Source organism: Egretta garzetta, unplaced genomic scaffold, assembly GCF_000687185.1.
Source record: "Egretta garzetta isolate BGI_Z169 unplaced genomic scaffold, ASM68718v1 scaffold702, whole genome shotgun sequence".
Taxonomy (NCBI): domain Eukaryota; kingdom Metazoa; phylum Chordata; class Aves; order Pelecaniformes; family Ardeidae; genus Egretta; species Egretta garzetta.
This window is the reverse complement of record NW_009258908.1, coordinates 395,443-411,995: the sequence shown is the minus strand read 5'-3', so window position 1 is coordinate 411,995 and position 16,553 is coordinate 395,443. Positions and strand designations below refer to the sequence as shown.

Here is a 16,553-nt window from a genome sequence, read left to right as displayed (position 1 = left end):
AATAGCCTGGCACAGCTGCACGCTCCTATTTGCTTTTTGTTTTTCATTAAGGGCTCCTCTATTATTTGTACCCATCCTATAGCATTTATGCCTGGCAGTGATGCACATTCCCTTGCCTATGATTCTTCCCACAGATAGTAGAGAATAAATTGCAATTAGATTTTCGTAATTGTAGATAATTAACTCAAAATGAGCTGTTAATTATAAAAAAACCCCTATGTTTTTCAGTTCTTGATTATATTATTTATTTTACTTCTAAACTCCAATACCTCACTTCAGCAAGTTTAGTGTTTTAAAGGACTTTCACCATTTCCTTTAAAATATCAGGATATTTTTAAGCTAAGTTTTGCTTTTTTGAAGACTAAAATCAAGTTTGCTAGAGGAGCTCTCATGTATGAACTGGAAGTCAGAAGGCTGGTTTTCCATCAGGGGTCTGATAGCATTTCCTGTAACAAGAACGATTTGGCAGGTCTATTAAAAAACAATTAATAAAAATAAAGCACACACCCCTTAAAAAAACCCCTCAGAATCAAAAAAGAGATTGTTAAAAAAAAAGAGATGCATTCCTCCCAGCTCTTCAACCTTTCTAAGCTCTAGCCACACACTTGCACTCTCTGTCTTGATGCCGAAGAAAACATCACTTACATATTCAAATGTATAAAAGAGACAAATGGACTTGTCTTCCGTAGCCTCTTTCAGCCTTACATTAGAGTAAATTATTTAGGGAGCATTCATCTGGTAACCTTTGTGAAACTGAAGATGGCATATAGGAAGAAAAAACTTCCAAGTGTTTTGCTGCCAAACTTTGGAACCAGCTGGCATGGCAACTTGAGACTGCAGAAACACATATTAACTTTGAAAAATTATAGTAAATTAAACCAGGGGAATGAAGAGAGGGTGGGGAACCTTTTGAAATCTGGAACTCTCATTTTGTTAATGGCACAGGTTTTCCCCATTTTCCCTGTTAGGCTATGCAGATTTTTGCAGGTTTTTGATAAACTCTTGCCAAGATGCCCTACAGATGTTCTAGGTTACATTTTTCCTCCAAGGGGCTTAATGCTATTGCATCTTGAACATATCACGACTCACTATCTCTTTTGTCACAGTGACCAGACTTCAAGCACTTCAGTCTGTGTGTCCAAAAACGAAACAAAAAAGCATCAGAATACAGTGAGGATATGCCAGTAACTCACAGCAACCAAACACCTGGTTAAGCAATGAAGTATTCCAAGAAAACCAGTAACTCCTGTTGTTCTGGAGAAAGCAGTCTTACCCCATTTCAGTGAAAAAATAAAATCAATATCACTTGAGGGTTTTTTTTGGTTTGTTTTTTTTTTCAAAAGTATTGTATTGGACCCTTAGTTTATAAACAAATTAACAGTTCTTCTGGTATTCTCATAATGGAGAGAAAAGCTTATTATTTTCAAGCCAACTCTTATCACTAAAGAAGGGGCCAATCAAAGGACAACTGCTCTTTGTCCACCCAACAGGAGATACATTGGTGAAATGAACAGATATAGTTAAAGCATAAAACAAGAAGCTGTTACTTTATGAGAAAGGGAAAAAAACCCTGTCAAATCCACAGTTATTTTCTGTTGCTTTTCTAAAAAAGAATTTTATTCCAGTGGTAACAGGAAATGTGACAGGGTGGGACAGAAAGAAAACACAATAATGTATTGATTAAAGTTTTAAATAGCATGCAAGATTGAGATAAAGAGCTAAATATTGGCTTAACTCTACTTCCAGTTATTTCAGTGATAGTTTACTCTGATCAGACTGAAGCAGAGGTGCAACACAACATTGTTTAAAAAACAATGCCACCAATTGTAAAAGATCATTTCTATCTGGGAGTTATAGGATAATGCATTTTTTACATCAGATCCAAATCAAGACTAAGGAGATGTTCTGATCTTAACTGAAAAAAAATAACAAACAGTACCTAGAACAAAGAACAAAAGACTTTGTGAAAACTCCATTTTGCATTGGGCTTGGTTAGTGTCCTTAAAAGATGAGACACAAAACCTGCGACCTCTACAGGAAGTCAACCCCTAAACCTTGAGTAATAACAGATCAGCATAACTATTGATTTGACTCATAAAACACAAGAGCCAATGAATTTTACCTTTCCTGGAGAAAAAAAGCTCTTAATCTGAAACAAACACATGAACAAATACACTTGGCAGCCAACAGCACACTGTCAAGAAGATATACCTACACTGTGAAGTACTTAGAAGTGAAGAGAGAAATTACCTTAGCCCCATGCTGTTGCCGTTCATCATCCGAGCAAGTTCTCCAGGCGCTTCATCAATGGGCATATCTTCCGAACCTGGTACGTGGCCTCTAAACCTGAAAAAGCAGAGTTAGCTGGTTTTGCAGCTGGTCAAATCATCACACCAGGAACTCTCCACAAAAAGGTGAGCTGTGTGTCTACAAACAGGGCACTTAATCACATTAAATGCAGAAGCTTTCACAACTGTTTTCACACTTTCAGACACACTTCCATATTGGAAGGCTGACTTACGTCCAGAGCCTTTGCTTCTACGGGTTTCCATTGGGAAAAAGATCAGAAAAATTTAATTTACTGATTTTCAAGGACTTGCTCCCTTAAGAAAATGGTCACAGTATCCAATAACAAACATCCCTGTTGGGCTCAGATTACAGCTCCAGCAGCATCAGAGTTCAAAGGCATTGTGTGTAAACTGCATAAAAATGTAGAATACGCCTGAGATGCCCATGTATCCTGAAATGATGAGCCCACAGATGCTGCTGCATTTTTGATAGTTTAGCCCACCTTTTTCTTTCTCTCCAATGAAGAAAGAGAAGTCAACAATAGAGGTACCTCTCCCTTTTCATTCAAATTAAATTCCTAGTCCCAGGATTTACCCTTATTTGTTTACTCTGGTGTGGGTGGCATCAGGAGGAGTCATGGAACTGCCCTTTTCCCTGCACAAACACCATTTTTGATAGCTGAGCAACTATTAGACATAGAGAGAAACTACAAACTGAAAGTACTATGCTCACTTGAGGCTAAATAGGGAAATGTGGGATATTAAAATGCAGTTATGATACGGCATGGCCAAAAAAAAAGATCGATTCAAACTTTTGCTAAAAGAGCAGAGGAGTTAATAGCCAATAATTACAAATGGTCAGACCTTTTACTTGCCATTCAACAACAATAATTTCAGCAGCTCAGAATGGACCTTAACCAGCACTCCACCCATGCAGAAGGACAGACAAAAATAAACACCATCTGGAAATGCATTTCTGTTGCACTGGTTTTTTAAACCGTCATGATGTTAAGAGATGAACTAGGTTAGAGCCTCCTGACAATGAAGCGAAGGGTGTTTCAGCTTAGCTAAACAAATTTTTATTGTTTGTAGTATATAAAATTACCCTGTTATCAAGTGCAAAAGTGAATTATACACCTAGAACTGAAACAGAACTGTGATGCCTAAGAGATTTATCTGTAAATATCAAACATCTAATTCTAAAGAGACTGAGTATTTTTTAAGAGCAAGCACACTATACTCCAGTTGCTTTTCTTAGAGAAAATATAGCAAATGTGCTTTCACCTGCACCTCTGAAAAGGGATCACAAAAATACTGACTCCTCAGATTGATCATATGTGATTTTCTTTCATAGAATTCTTTTAGGTAAACAGAGCTCTGTAAATCATGAAGTTTTTTTCAGGAAAAAAATGGCTAAAATAGGCATAATGGCATTAACAAGCACATCATTATAGATATATATAAGGTCCATTCTTTTCTGGGCTTATGATGCCTCAAATACTGAAAAATATCCATTAGAAACAAAACCACCAAAAAATTCAGCCTGTATGTCCTTCATATTCTACTTGTTTTTCATTAGAGGGATGCATGCATAGAATTAAGGTATCTGATGATTAAGAATCCATCTGTTCCTACTTAATTCTCACCTGAAGTCATAATCCTTTGTTTGTGACCTCAGTCATTTTCAACACACACAATTGTGACTGCCTTTAAGACAGGCATTTTTAAAGCCACATAAACACATTATTTTCAATGTAAGCCACAATCCAAGACAATAAACAAAAGAGCACCTGAGTTAGTGTTCTCTTTTAGAGTTTGAAAAGTAACCAGGGGGCCGGGATAAAGAAGAGAAAGCAATATAATCCACCATGGTGGTTATAATACATAAATGTACAAAGTGGGTCATGTAATGCAGACTCTCACAGGATGCTGTCAGCAGATGCCACATTAAAGCAGTATCGAAATAAGCATCCTTGTGAAACTCTCCTATTGCTTCTTCTAAAAGACTGCTAGATTTTTTCCCATTGGTTTCCCTTCCTAATGCTGAAATGTTAGTACTCAACTGAGTTACACTGGCTACTTCAATTTGCTTTAACCCGCTCCTTTTCACTGCTGCTCTCCACTCTAGTAACATGATACCAATAAACCAGTTTCTGCCTCATTTCCAGAGTCCCCATTTACATTGTCAGGAAGATGTTATCTCACCTTTTGCAACAAGCTCACGGGCCTTTCAGGCCACATTCTGAATTTCTATAGCCATTGCCTTTCCCTTCTTCTAGTTCTTAAGCAAGTCTTCTGCCTCAGTCTTGGCATTCTCCCTTCCACAAACATCACTGGAAAGAAAAAGTCCTTCCTACACAGGGCTCCCTTTATTTTCCATACATGTATATGGAAAAAACCCATATATTCCATATATATACATAAAATGACCTCCATCTTTTCTGTAAAACACACTTCTTCCAGTCCCTACCTAGAAAGGTGCAGTATTTCAAAACTGGCCTCCCCAAGGAAAGAAGGGGGACGCCACATCTATCTCATCCATGCTCATGCTGCTCTTTTGCCAAATGCCTGTATTCCTTGAAGTGCCTGCACTATGATCAACTTCTCATTTTCTTCTACTGGTCCTCTTTTCCTACCTAGTCTTTTAGCACTGCTTTTCTTGTTCCCTTCTTTCTACCACATACTGTTTTCCACTGCTGTTTTTCACAGCTGTCATGCTGTTTCCCAACAGTATATGCTAATATACTAAAAAGTCTCCTCTCCTCTAAATCACTGTTAGAATTTGTGCCACAGGTACTGCATATGTATACATATGTATTGTATATATAAGATTTATCAGTTCCATTCTCCCACTTTAACTATTGCCAATGTCTTCATTAGAAAGTTTAGAAATTTTTTTAAAGCTGTAAGTCTCAAAATCACCTGTTATAATCCATACGGGATTGGTGTAGTTGCTGTTGTTTTAGGAGCAGTTTTGCTTCTTGCTTAGCCAACAAATTTTGGAGTCGTTCCTTTTCAATTTCCAGCTCCATTTTCTGCAGAAGCAGCTTCTGCCTTCTCTCTTCATACAACTTTTTAGCCTGCTCTGTTTCTTTAGCCCTTGGGTCCACACTGTCATTCAGCCCAGAAACTTGAGAGCACCTAGAATAATCGCAGGTTTTGTGAACCAGCCCAGAGTGTCTTCTAGGTAGCTGGCTGACGTGGCAGCTCTCTTGCATGCTCCCTGAACTCTCTACATGCCCACAGGCACAACCGTGACTCACTTGCTGAGGGCATGTGCTCTGAAATTCATTTGCTTTCTGGTCCATCTCCTGAGCTGGTTTTACACAGTGAGGGCTCCTCTGCTTGGCTGGGGAAATCATATTGTTACACTTTCTGTGCAAGCCATTTTCTATGAGATATTCCTTCAGACACTCCTGATGGTTGTAATGGATTTCAGTCCCATAATCATGATTATTCCTGCAAGGCTGAGGCAATGCAACACGGGCTGGGCTTCCAGCCTTTGATGCTCTACTGTTCTTATAAGAAGTTTGAGGTCCCCCAATACCCAAGTAGGAACCATCTAGCTCCAAAGAAGGTTGTCGGCATGAGCTCTTCTTACTGGATACCTGCAATGAGAAAAACAATTTCCTATGAATTACCAAAACTTATCTTTGCTCATTAATTTCACTTGGTAAATGTGTTCTCTCAGAAATAGACTTGCTCCATCATGCTGATGGACATACAGCCAAGCCGAAGAAAATGTTTATCAGAACACAGACATGAACGTGCTATCAAATCTACATTTCATTCCATCTACACAAGTGTAATAAATGTAAAACTACCGCCTGCAGGATCCTCAGCATAAAATGAGTCGCTTCAGAGTATCAAGTAGTTGTGAGCATCTAGGGTTACATAAAATCAACTTGAAGAGTGGCAAAAAACATTAAATGTTAATGTTTGAAAATGTTTAATTTTGAATACTGAGCCAAAAAAATCCATTCAGCCACTATAAATACTCTTTGATTGGCCATTACACAGCAGGAGATTTGATGTAAAACATTTCACCTTGCACTGAATGGGATATTACTTACCGCTGGAAATTTGATGAGAGTTTTTGAAATATCTTTACAGAAACACAGATAAAAACCAACTACTTTCTGTAAAAAATGGTTGTACATCAAAAGCTGTCATTTAAATACAAAACATGTTTAAATTCAGCAATAAACGTAAGTGATTTTTCAATTAAGCTGGGCAAGTGATTATAGTCTGATAAAACTCTGAAGAAAGAAAGCAACTGTAATTCACGTTTGTCAAGCCAGTGCAAGCAAATTTTAGTGGGTTTGTTATACTTGTGCATATTATGTAACAGGCACCAAAATCCTACTTACATCCCAGAGTATCTTTGCACTACAGTTCATCGAGGCAGTAAAGCATTTGAGTTTTTATGCATGTCAGAACAGCAGTGAATCAGGCACTCACATTTCTTTTGCTAGACCTGTACATTAATTTCAGTAACATACTGAATTTAAACTCCTCCAGCCTTTGGGACCTTTCACAAAGATCTAATTTTTTTAACTACAGAAGCCAGCTTTGTTAAAGATAACAAAACCACTGCAGTGAAAGTGATTTAGCAGGGAAATTTGGTATCCACCGATGGCAAGAAAAATACTATTTGCACTCTGGCAATGCTTACAATAGATAGGTATTGTCCACATAGAGAGGAAGACAGTCAGCAAGCCCCAAATCACTAGAACTTAGGAATGCAAGCAAGCGTCCAGCAATGATTAGAAGATAGAAATAATCCAAATCTATGCAGTGTTTATATGTATAATTTAAATTCTTTTTTATAAATAAACAAAATACCAAATATATTCTGCTGCCCTTCAAGACAACCAATTACGAGTTTCTTGTAGACTTCACAGAATGTAAATTAACATGGATTAGCACCTGAATACTGATATTTTATTATTTCCAGTTTTGTGGATACAAATATATCCTCTCTGCCATGTGATTGAAAGCCAAGGATGTCATGTTTTGCCCCAAAGGGCCCAGTGAGTTGGAGGCATTTGCATTAATGTCAGTGCTAAATGTCTGAGGCAAGTCTGGGGCTTGGACTGGGTGAAAAGTGCAGGACACTAAAATATTTTAAAGTCAGAGGGGCTGGCAGGGCAACTGAGCAGAAATGCAACATGCTGCCAAAAAGACAGAGTTTTGTTATTTATTATTTGTACCGTGCCATCCTTGTCTGCAATATTTTCTAGACAAATAAAGGCTACAAATCCCTTTTAATCTAAGTTAGACAATACATAAAGGGATGACCAGCAACAGGAAGAAATATTACAGAAAAGGGAAAGTAAGAGAATCCTGTGGTTACATTCTGTCTCTCGCTTCCCACCTCACCTGCTTCTGCCAGCATAGCACTGAGGGTACCAACAGAAAGAGGCTTTCAAGGCAGCCGGTTTCCCGGCCCCCTAGGACAGCAGAAGTGGCAGACCTGAAGGTATTCTTAGAGGATCCTATCAGAGCTGGCAGCTTAGGGTGATCTACAGAAAGCATGCACCTGCCCTTCTGCAGCCCATAAACAGAAGTAAAAAGAAACAAAAAAAGAAGACTCAAAAGATTTAAGTAACTGAGAATTTATTTTAGCCGTTTGTTTTATTGACTGAAGAGACAAGAGAATGTTAAGAAATCTAATCACACGAATGAAGATGGCACAAAATAATCATCAGGAGCAGGTTTAAGAATAAAGGCCCACATCAGAAATTAACTTCATGGCTGAGCCTCTATTAGGAGTCCCTGAAGGCCCTAAAAGAGAGGTACCAGTTAGCATTTGTTGACCTTGGCCGCCATTAAATCTGCCCTGATGGTCTCAGAAATGGCATTGACATTTAAAGACTTCATAACAAGGCAGAGAAACTTTAATGTTATTTCACAGTTACAATATGTTTGCAGGGGGGAAAATTCTCATTAATGTCATAGAATGTGAGTGGGGTTTTTTTATTCCTTTAGAAGAAGGAGGTCACGTTAAGCAGAAGACTGAGTTCCAACACACCTTTGACAGCTACTCCCTACTTTGCAGGATCTAAGCCCAAAGAAAAATTAACTATTGGGAGTAAGAAGCTAGTCAACAACTTTTTTAGCAATTTGTGCTTTTCTGTTAATGCTTTAATTGGAAAACTACAGCTGGATGGTAGAGGCTGCAGGGAAAACAGACCGACGTTTACACTTATGAGGGATCAGATGAGACCAGAGCATACCATGACAGATCTGTAAGATGCAGGTGAGGTGAAAAGAAAAAAAAATAAAATCCAAAGACCAACCTACTACCGTGAGTCTGAAGATGCACAAGCATAAGGAATTGGGTAATTTTACAAGATGAGTTTTAGAAAGATATTGCCTACGGGACACATGGAAACCATGACAGACCATGATGGAACAGCTGTGCTTTTCCCTCTGTGGAGCTCTTCCAGGCTTGCTATACGGTATTTAAAGATACAACTTCCTTTAACTGAGGCTTAAACAAACAAACAAACTCAGACTGCTCCTTGCAACATATGGAGTTAATAAGACTTGATCAGATGTGAAACTCTTGCATGGAAGCAAGGAGACATTAAAAAATAGTTCAAATATTTTTTAGAAGGGTTTAAAGATGAAGATGTGGGGAGCTCTACGAAATCTTTACTTGCAATCCCAGTAATTTTTGCTCAGGGATTCAGAGCAGAGCTTAAACAAACATCCAGTCCTTAAAACTTCCTACAAACAGACAAACAGCGCACCAGTTTTATGCACGCAGCATTACGATCTCTGCAAATTCTTCTTAAATGCAACTTGTGTGCTCTGCAGTGTTAATTCACAGCATTGGCAGAGGAGACACATTTACAGACTGACTCCACCACACAGGGCTCTGTACTGCAAGGGATGAACGAGCAACTGATCAGATCTTACAATCTCAACACAGGCAAGGTCCTGACAGACTTCACTGGCAGTTCTGCATGTACGACACATGTTTAAGAAACAGCCCAAAATCATTACCTTGAGAAGTCTTGCACTCTGAGGACAAAAGCTAGGGTCCTAGCAAAATACAGTGCTGTTACAGTGAACAGCAAAATTCCTATAGATGTCAACAGGGTCAGAGTTTAACCCATAGCACCTGGGTTTGTAGTCTGCAGCCGAACTATATTTGAATACAGAAAAAGAGACAATGAACTAAAATTGTTCTCCATTGTGTCTTGAGAACATTTCTCTAACCTGGATATTCAGCTCTGGGGTTTCTTTTGGTGGGGTAGAAACAGAGGGAGGAACATGCAGGTTCAGAATTAGTCCATTACGCTGATCTGAGCGTGGACCCTGGAGGAAGATAAGAAGAATGAACAGAGGCAGCAACCAGAGGAGAAATACAGAGATTTAAAGATTTTTAAAGATGAAGCAAATATTTCTAAATGGACAAATGAGAGGCTACCATATACAGGGACACCCTAAAGAGCACCAAGGGCACGTATCAGTGACCTAGCTGATGCATTCACTATGGCATACATCCCAAACCTGGGACTCAGTCAGACCATGCACTGTTGATGTATGGGTCCCATATGAATAAAGCTTGGCTTTGGGTTTCCATGTCTATTGACAGTATAAGCACTTGCTCTTGTCAGTAGAATGAGGAGAATATATTATAAATAAGCTCAGGTAGGATATCAGGGCAACAGAAATGCCATTTTAAGAACAATTATTTCAGATGATAGGACTATTTGAAGTGCATTACTAGTGATTAAGGAGCTATTCTTTCCAAGAGCTGGTAAGAAATTATCAAGGAGAATGTAAAAGGGTAAAGATTTTAAAGTAAATTAGTAGGATCTACTGAAGTCTATCAATTTTTTTTCTTTAAATCATATAATCCTTTATTAAAATCTCTACCATAAGTAACCTAATATCAGTCATTAGAAAGCGCCCACATAATAGTTCAGCAACTGTCTCTGTACCTAAGATAAATACCGTAGATGACTCGGAACATAAACTGACCATTTTTCAAGCAAGAAAAAAAGCACCATTTTCTGTAGTAATTATGTACAGACATGATTGCCATATTCCGCTGAATAAAACAAGTGGTCTCAAATCAAAGAAACTATATGAATGACAGTCACAAGCCTGTATTTTTCCTGTAAAAATCAATTGAAGTCAATATACTGAACAGGTGTAGCAAAAAAAAAAATAATAATAAAATAGGATCTCATCACAAAAAAGTGAATCTATAGCTGCTAGCTGACAGCAGAGGAACACCTCCTATGTTTGTGTTGCCTTCAATTTTTTTTTCTCCTCTTTGTTTTGAGGGTTTGAGCTGGGATGCCAGGTGCACAATAAACCTGCATTCAAAGTGGCATGTGAGCATTTGCTGGCACTCGGCTTTAAGTGTATATTTTGCATTCATAAACATGCCACCCTTCTTCTCCAGCTACGCAAATAGTGTAGATAATCTCTAACAAATGCTTCCATTCCAGATCAGCAAACTGGCTTCACTGTGGCTGATAAGGCAGTCATTAATAATACAGTGCTCCAAGAAAACTAAAGCGAGGCACCTGTACGTTGAGTCTTGGAAGTCACTGCAAGCAGAATGCCCATTAAACCCAAACAGTACCTGCATATGGCAATGCAATACCTGACCACTAAAATTAAGCAAACATGTTTGCTTTCTGAAACAAAACTATATCATTCCTGTTTGCACTACAGAAAAATGCCACTATACTAATCTTGACAGCACCAGGTCTAACTATTAACATTCAACGTGCTGCCAACATTATAAAAACAAAAAAATCACAATCTTCTGACTTCAATTTTTTACTTCTGCCCTTTATTTTACTGAAGAATCAGTAGTTCAAGACCTAGATAAATATTTCAAAAACTATACTATTTGTGAGCAGAGCAGGTCACTACCATTTCCCAGTGCATTTGGAGTTCATGTGAAATAAGGGCAGAAGAGTGATGAGCTGCATTTTTAACATGGGCATACACAGAATAGTTGTCTAGCTGATAGAGAATGCGTAATGCAACATCTGCACGGTACACCTTGCCAAAGCCCATCCCAAATAAATGTAGTGCATTCTCCCTAGTGCAATTAACTCTCGTACTCTGGCAGGTTTTGCTAGAAGATCATCAAGGTAGATTACCTTCCAGCATATGAACTAAATACTTACAGGTGTTATATCATCAGTTATTACTTACAAACTTCTGCATTTAACAAGACATCCAGGCAAATGAATGATCTAATTTATGAATTATTTATAAGAATTTCACAGCATGCTCCTGGCGTCATCCATGGCCTTTTCCAGGTCATATGACACCAATTAGAGCTGAATTTTAAATTATTCAATAACCTGAACTCTCTTGTCATTTAACATATAGATATCAATGCAGTAAACAAGTTAAGTCTAATGGGCCCTGGAGGTTTGTGTTCCTCCGCCCATCAGCAGCAGAAGCTGTACGCTACCACTGGAATAGAAAATAATACAATGCAGCAGTCAAAAACATTTGCAAGGTTTTAATAAGTTATTTTGGCTCCGTTAGGGATTTTAGTATAACTTACAAGTACTGAATCTAAAACATATTAAAGTCCTTAGCTATGTGCTTTTAGAACAAAATTAGGACATAGCAAAAGAGCAAGTCTGACACTAACCCTAATTTAGGCCCTTAATTTGAAATGTAGTGGAAATTATGGAGTAAGCAAGATTTCCTATGCACAACTCATTACCTTCAGGCTTTCCTACAGTATAGCCAAAAATAGCCCCTCTCCCAACACATATACACCTGTCTGTAAAGATAAGGCTACACAAAGGGAAATGGAAAAGTTAATTTAACAGCTATCAGTTGACAGGTGTACCATGCACTCCTGAGCAATTGGGTGGAGAAGGGACATCCACCATTATTCTATCCTAACAGCACTGGGGAGACCAGTGCTCTGGAAACCCATCTGGGTTCGGGTTTGGCTTCAAGATGTACCACTTCAGAGGAAAGGACCTTTGCGGCACGTTATTTAAAAAAAAAAAAAAAAAAAGAGAGGGAGTGTAACAGCCTCCGAAGTGCAAATGCAATAAAAGACATCTTAAAACCATTGTTTTCTATGATGACTACAAGAAGAACAAGAAGATATCAACAGCAAAGGTATCTGCTGTTGCACAATTAGATAGTAACAGCACAATTAGATATCTGATTTTGTCTCAGTGTGAAGTCTGCAAGAAACACACAGCAAGCATGCCACATCCTGGCTCCGAATCAGTTGCCCTCCAACATCTCAAGAACCTGTGAGCATGGCTTCATGACTGAAGGGAGGCATACAGACCCCTTATCTAGCACTGGTCTAGCCTAAGAAGTCTAAGGCATATGGTACAAAACTTCTGAGATTGGGTGCAGCTCAGTACAAGCCTAAACTGTGTCTAGCACCGACTGACTTACTTTTATAGTGTTTGTACCTCAACTTTCTAAATGCTGCTGTAATAAACCCCTGACCTGCTCCCACAGATGGTCGCATGCAGACTTCTCTTGGAGGACCCAGCAACCCCACTCATCCACACACATGTTCCCTTTGGTCTCTCACTGCTCTGCAAAGATTAAAGTTTCCTGAGCTCTGTCCAACAGCAAGAGGAAAAGATGGAAAGGGAGATGCTCAGTTTATCCTTTTAAACGCTAGCAAGGAGTTCGCTAGCTACTGCTGTCAAGATGAATGCCAAAACCCCAATGATGTTGAGAAAACATCATGCCAAATAAGTAAAAACACACCTATCAAAAAAGTCTAGCCAGATTAGGAAGAATAAGGATTTAGATAAAAGAACATAACATTGGATTTTCTGCCCCACAACCTTATCATAGGAGAAGGCTGCAGGAGAGCATTTTTTTAAAAAACTTTTCAAGAAAAATAGCAGAGAAGGGGAAAAAAAAGACAATTGCCTAATCTCACAGAACACATTTTAAGAACATACAAAAATAGCTGTAAGGGATTTTATTTTGGTTACCAGCCAGATTTAGTTTCATTCCTACGCTGGGCAGCATTTGATTATTTCACATTAAGGGTAGTAACATGTTGGATGATAAGAAGGAAGTTCTTATTGGTTTTCATTAAAGAGTAATATCCACCATGTATTTGGTCCTTCAAGTTATTTTAAAAAGCAAACAGTTTTCTACTTGGAATCACAAGTTTAGCATATCAGGGGCTACACATGTTCATGACTACTGCCAGTCTCTTTAGAATTCAATCAACATTTGCTCCAAAGTCATGCTTTCATAGCTCCAGACACAAGACAAAAGGGCAAATATACCGTGACCCTTCTAAATAGCCTTGATTACTGTGATCAAACAGAAGCCAGATGCTTATGCGGATAAGAACGTGTAGAGTTTGATGTGTGAAGATTACCACAGGAGTAGACATTGAATCAGCATTTGCCAACATGTACCTCACCGTGACAGCCAATATCACCTTTCCCCTGTATTTACAGTAGGGATAACTGTGGTGCTCATTGGCCGGCGATTAATTTTAAGTAACAGCCACTGTTCACTCAGAAAATTACCAGGAAGTTTTACTTTTGTCAGAAGGTGTCTACTGTAGAGTCCCTGGGGTATGGACATAGGCTTTGAAATGCTCTGCTGCACAAAGAAAAAAAATGGATGACATGTAAGAATTAGAAGCAAGTTTAGAAGTTGGGACAGTCTTTTGGGGAAAAACAACCAGAAAGTTACTTAAATAATACAGAAATCCCACAACAGCAAAAACAGAGAATCTTTTGACTTTAAAAGAGTGCAAAGGTGTACCCAAGAGAGTGCATTCTGTCAGGAGTGTCCTTGCACTAAAAGCCAGCCAGCATTTAGATTCTGCTAATGATCCCATCTCTGGGAAATAATTCATAAAAAGTAAACAGTAATTTTCATGTGCCTGCCCTTCTGATCTTACATTTGTAGGGAGTATCCTGAGGCTAGCTGTTGGCGCCCCCGTGGCTCTGGCTGATTGACCTCTAATCTGCCCCTCAAGTAACGATCATGCCAAAGAATGACAACATGAGTTGCATGTAAGCAGACATTTCAATGGAATCCCATTAAAGACGGGCTGACTCGTTTCATCTTGAAGTTTCACGTCAGAAGAAATAAAAGCTTTTTAGAAGGACTCTTTTATTTTGTAACGATGCTGTTCTTCAGAACAAAGACTGGAACAAGACTAACACACCAAAATCTGACTGGTACATAGTTTTACATTAACTGGCCAAATGCTACTGCAAGACAAAACAACAGGCAGCCACATGATTATGTGTAAATAGTCTCGGTAGCGGAAAATTAAGAAAAACCTCTATAAGAATCAAGTCAGAACCATGGTACTTGATGTCTCCACATTTCAAAAACGTGTACATGCCATTTATTAGAGGGCAGTTGTCTAAAAGCTTAGACGCCAACTATTCACGGTCTTACCAGCTTTGAGATGACCACTTGCATGCTTTTACCCCACACTAACCCACAGTAAGCACAAGACAGCATATATGAGGTAGCTTTTGTCTCCGTCACCAGGAATGAAGCCAAGAGATAAAATGGGCAGTCCAGAGCAGCTGACATGTAGAAACTTGCTGCCATGCCAATTACGAGGAACAACTTCCTTAAATAAGGGAGTGAGGAAACCACAGATTAATCTGCTAGAGTACACAGAAATGGGAGAAAAGACTTTCTATTTTACAGTAATACTGAAAAAACATGTATACTCCTAATGCACTGAAGCAGACAATGCAACATATAGTTGGATGAACTAGTAGATAGGTAGCATTGGAGTTGCTACCAAGGTGTGTGAAAGGCTGAGTCTTCTCTGAATGGTGGCAGAGCTCCATCATGGGCAGACACTACGTATATATTATGCTTCCAGTTCCTGCTTCAGACTTCCCACAGTTAGTTCACATACCTGTTTAGTGAGACTGCTGTCAGATTCTCTTGCATTAGCAAGTGCTCCATTTCTTACCAGAAGTCAAAATCTTAGTTTACAGTTACATAGGAAGCCCATCAAAGTGCAAATGGCACTCCACAAATGGAAAGGATGTGAACATTTTTGACTAAGAACACATGTAGCTGGAAGTTTTGTGCAAAATACAACTGCCACTGGAGAAGTTCCACCTAAGCAGATTCACAGCATGTTATCTCATAATCTGTTACCTAACCTGACAGTTTCCACATTGGACAGGTGTCCCCTGAGACCTCTGAGCAACAGAGGCCAACTATCTCACTTGAGTCTGGAAGGCTCAGCTCCTTGAACATAAAAATTCAAGGTCCTCTTGGCATACAGGCTGTGATTTCAGTGAGAAATGAAATGTTTTCTTATTTGGCAGGCTTGCAGTATCTCAAACAGGTACATAAATTAACTAGTGAAAGATTGCAGGAAAAGTTGAATCAAGGAATAGGAGCAGGCATGGAGCAAATAGCAACCTCTCATTCCCTGAGGGTAAGACAGATGTTTCCTTTTGAAGCCCACCATGAAGATGCTGACTTTAGAATACTCTCGCCACACTTGAAATGCCACTGAGGATGTCCCAACGGGCCTTCTGTCTATGGCTGAGATTCCTTAAGAGCTGAGGCGTGGAGGGTTGACCCTGGCTGGATGCCAGGTGCCCACCAAAGCCACTCTATCACTTCCCTCCTCAGCTGGACAGGGGAGAGAAAAATATTACAAAAGGCTCCTGGGTCAAGATAAGGACAGGGGAGATCACTCAGCAATTACTGTCATGGGTAAAACAGACTCAACTTGGGGAAATTAGATCAATTTATTACCAATCAAATCAGAGTAGGGTAATGAGAAATAAAAAAAAAAAATAAATCTTAAAACAACCTTCCCCCCACCCGTCCCCTCTTCCAGGGCTCAACTTCACTCCCAGTTTTCTCTCCCTCCTCCCCTCCAGCGGCGCAGGGGGACAGGAATGGGTTTGGGGTCTGTCCATCCCATGCTGTCCCTGCTGCTCCCTCCTCAGGGCAGGACTCCTCTCACTCCTCCCTGCCCCAGCCTGGGGTCCCTCCCACGGCAGACAGTCCCCCACGCGCTGCCCCCGCCTGGGTCCTTCCCATGGCTGCAGTTCTTCACGCGCTGCCCCAGCCTGGGTCCCTCCCTCCCACGGGGTGTAGTCCCTCAGGAGCAGACGCCTCCAGCGTGGGTCCCCACGGGGTCACCAGCCCGGCCAGCAAACCTGCCCCAGACTGGGCTCCTCTCCCCACGGGGCCACAGGCCCTGCCAGGAGCCTGCTCCAGCGCGGGCTTCCCACGGGGGCACAGCCTCCCTCCGGG

At 39.8% G+C, this 16,553-nt stretch overlaps 1 protein-coding gene across 10 annotated transcripts in view; it reads right to left on the bottom strand.

Moving 5' to 3' along the window:
- The window catches only part of KIAA1328 (KIAA1328 ortholog), a 177,057-nt gene that overhangs the window by 54,210 nt on the left and 106,294 nt on the right, over positions 1–16,553 (bottom strand). For 8 of the 10 annotated variants that reach the window (XM_035889853.1, XM_035889852.1, XM_035889857.1 and 5 more), the window contains 3 exons: positions 9,519–9,617; positions 5,211–5,896; positions 2,251–2,346 (listed from right to left, as the gene is read on the bottom strand). In XM_035889853.1, the coding sequence (XP_035745746.1) occupies positions 2,251–2,346; positions 5,211–5,896; positions 9,519–9,617 (881 nt within the window). The remainder of the gene's footprint in view (positions 1–2,250; positions 2,347–5,210; positions 5,897–9,518; positions 9,618–16,553) is intronic. The other 2 variants (XM_035889855.1, XM_035889854.1) reach the window with 1 other exon arrangement.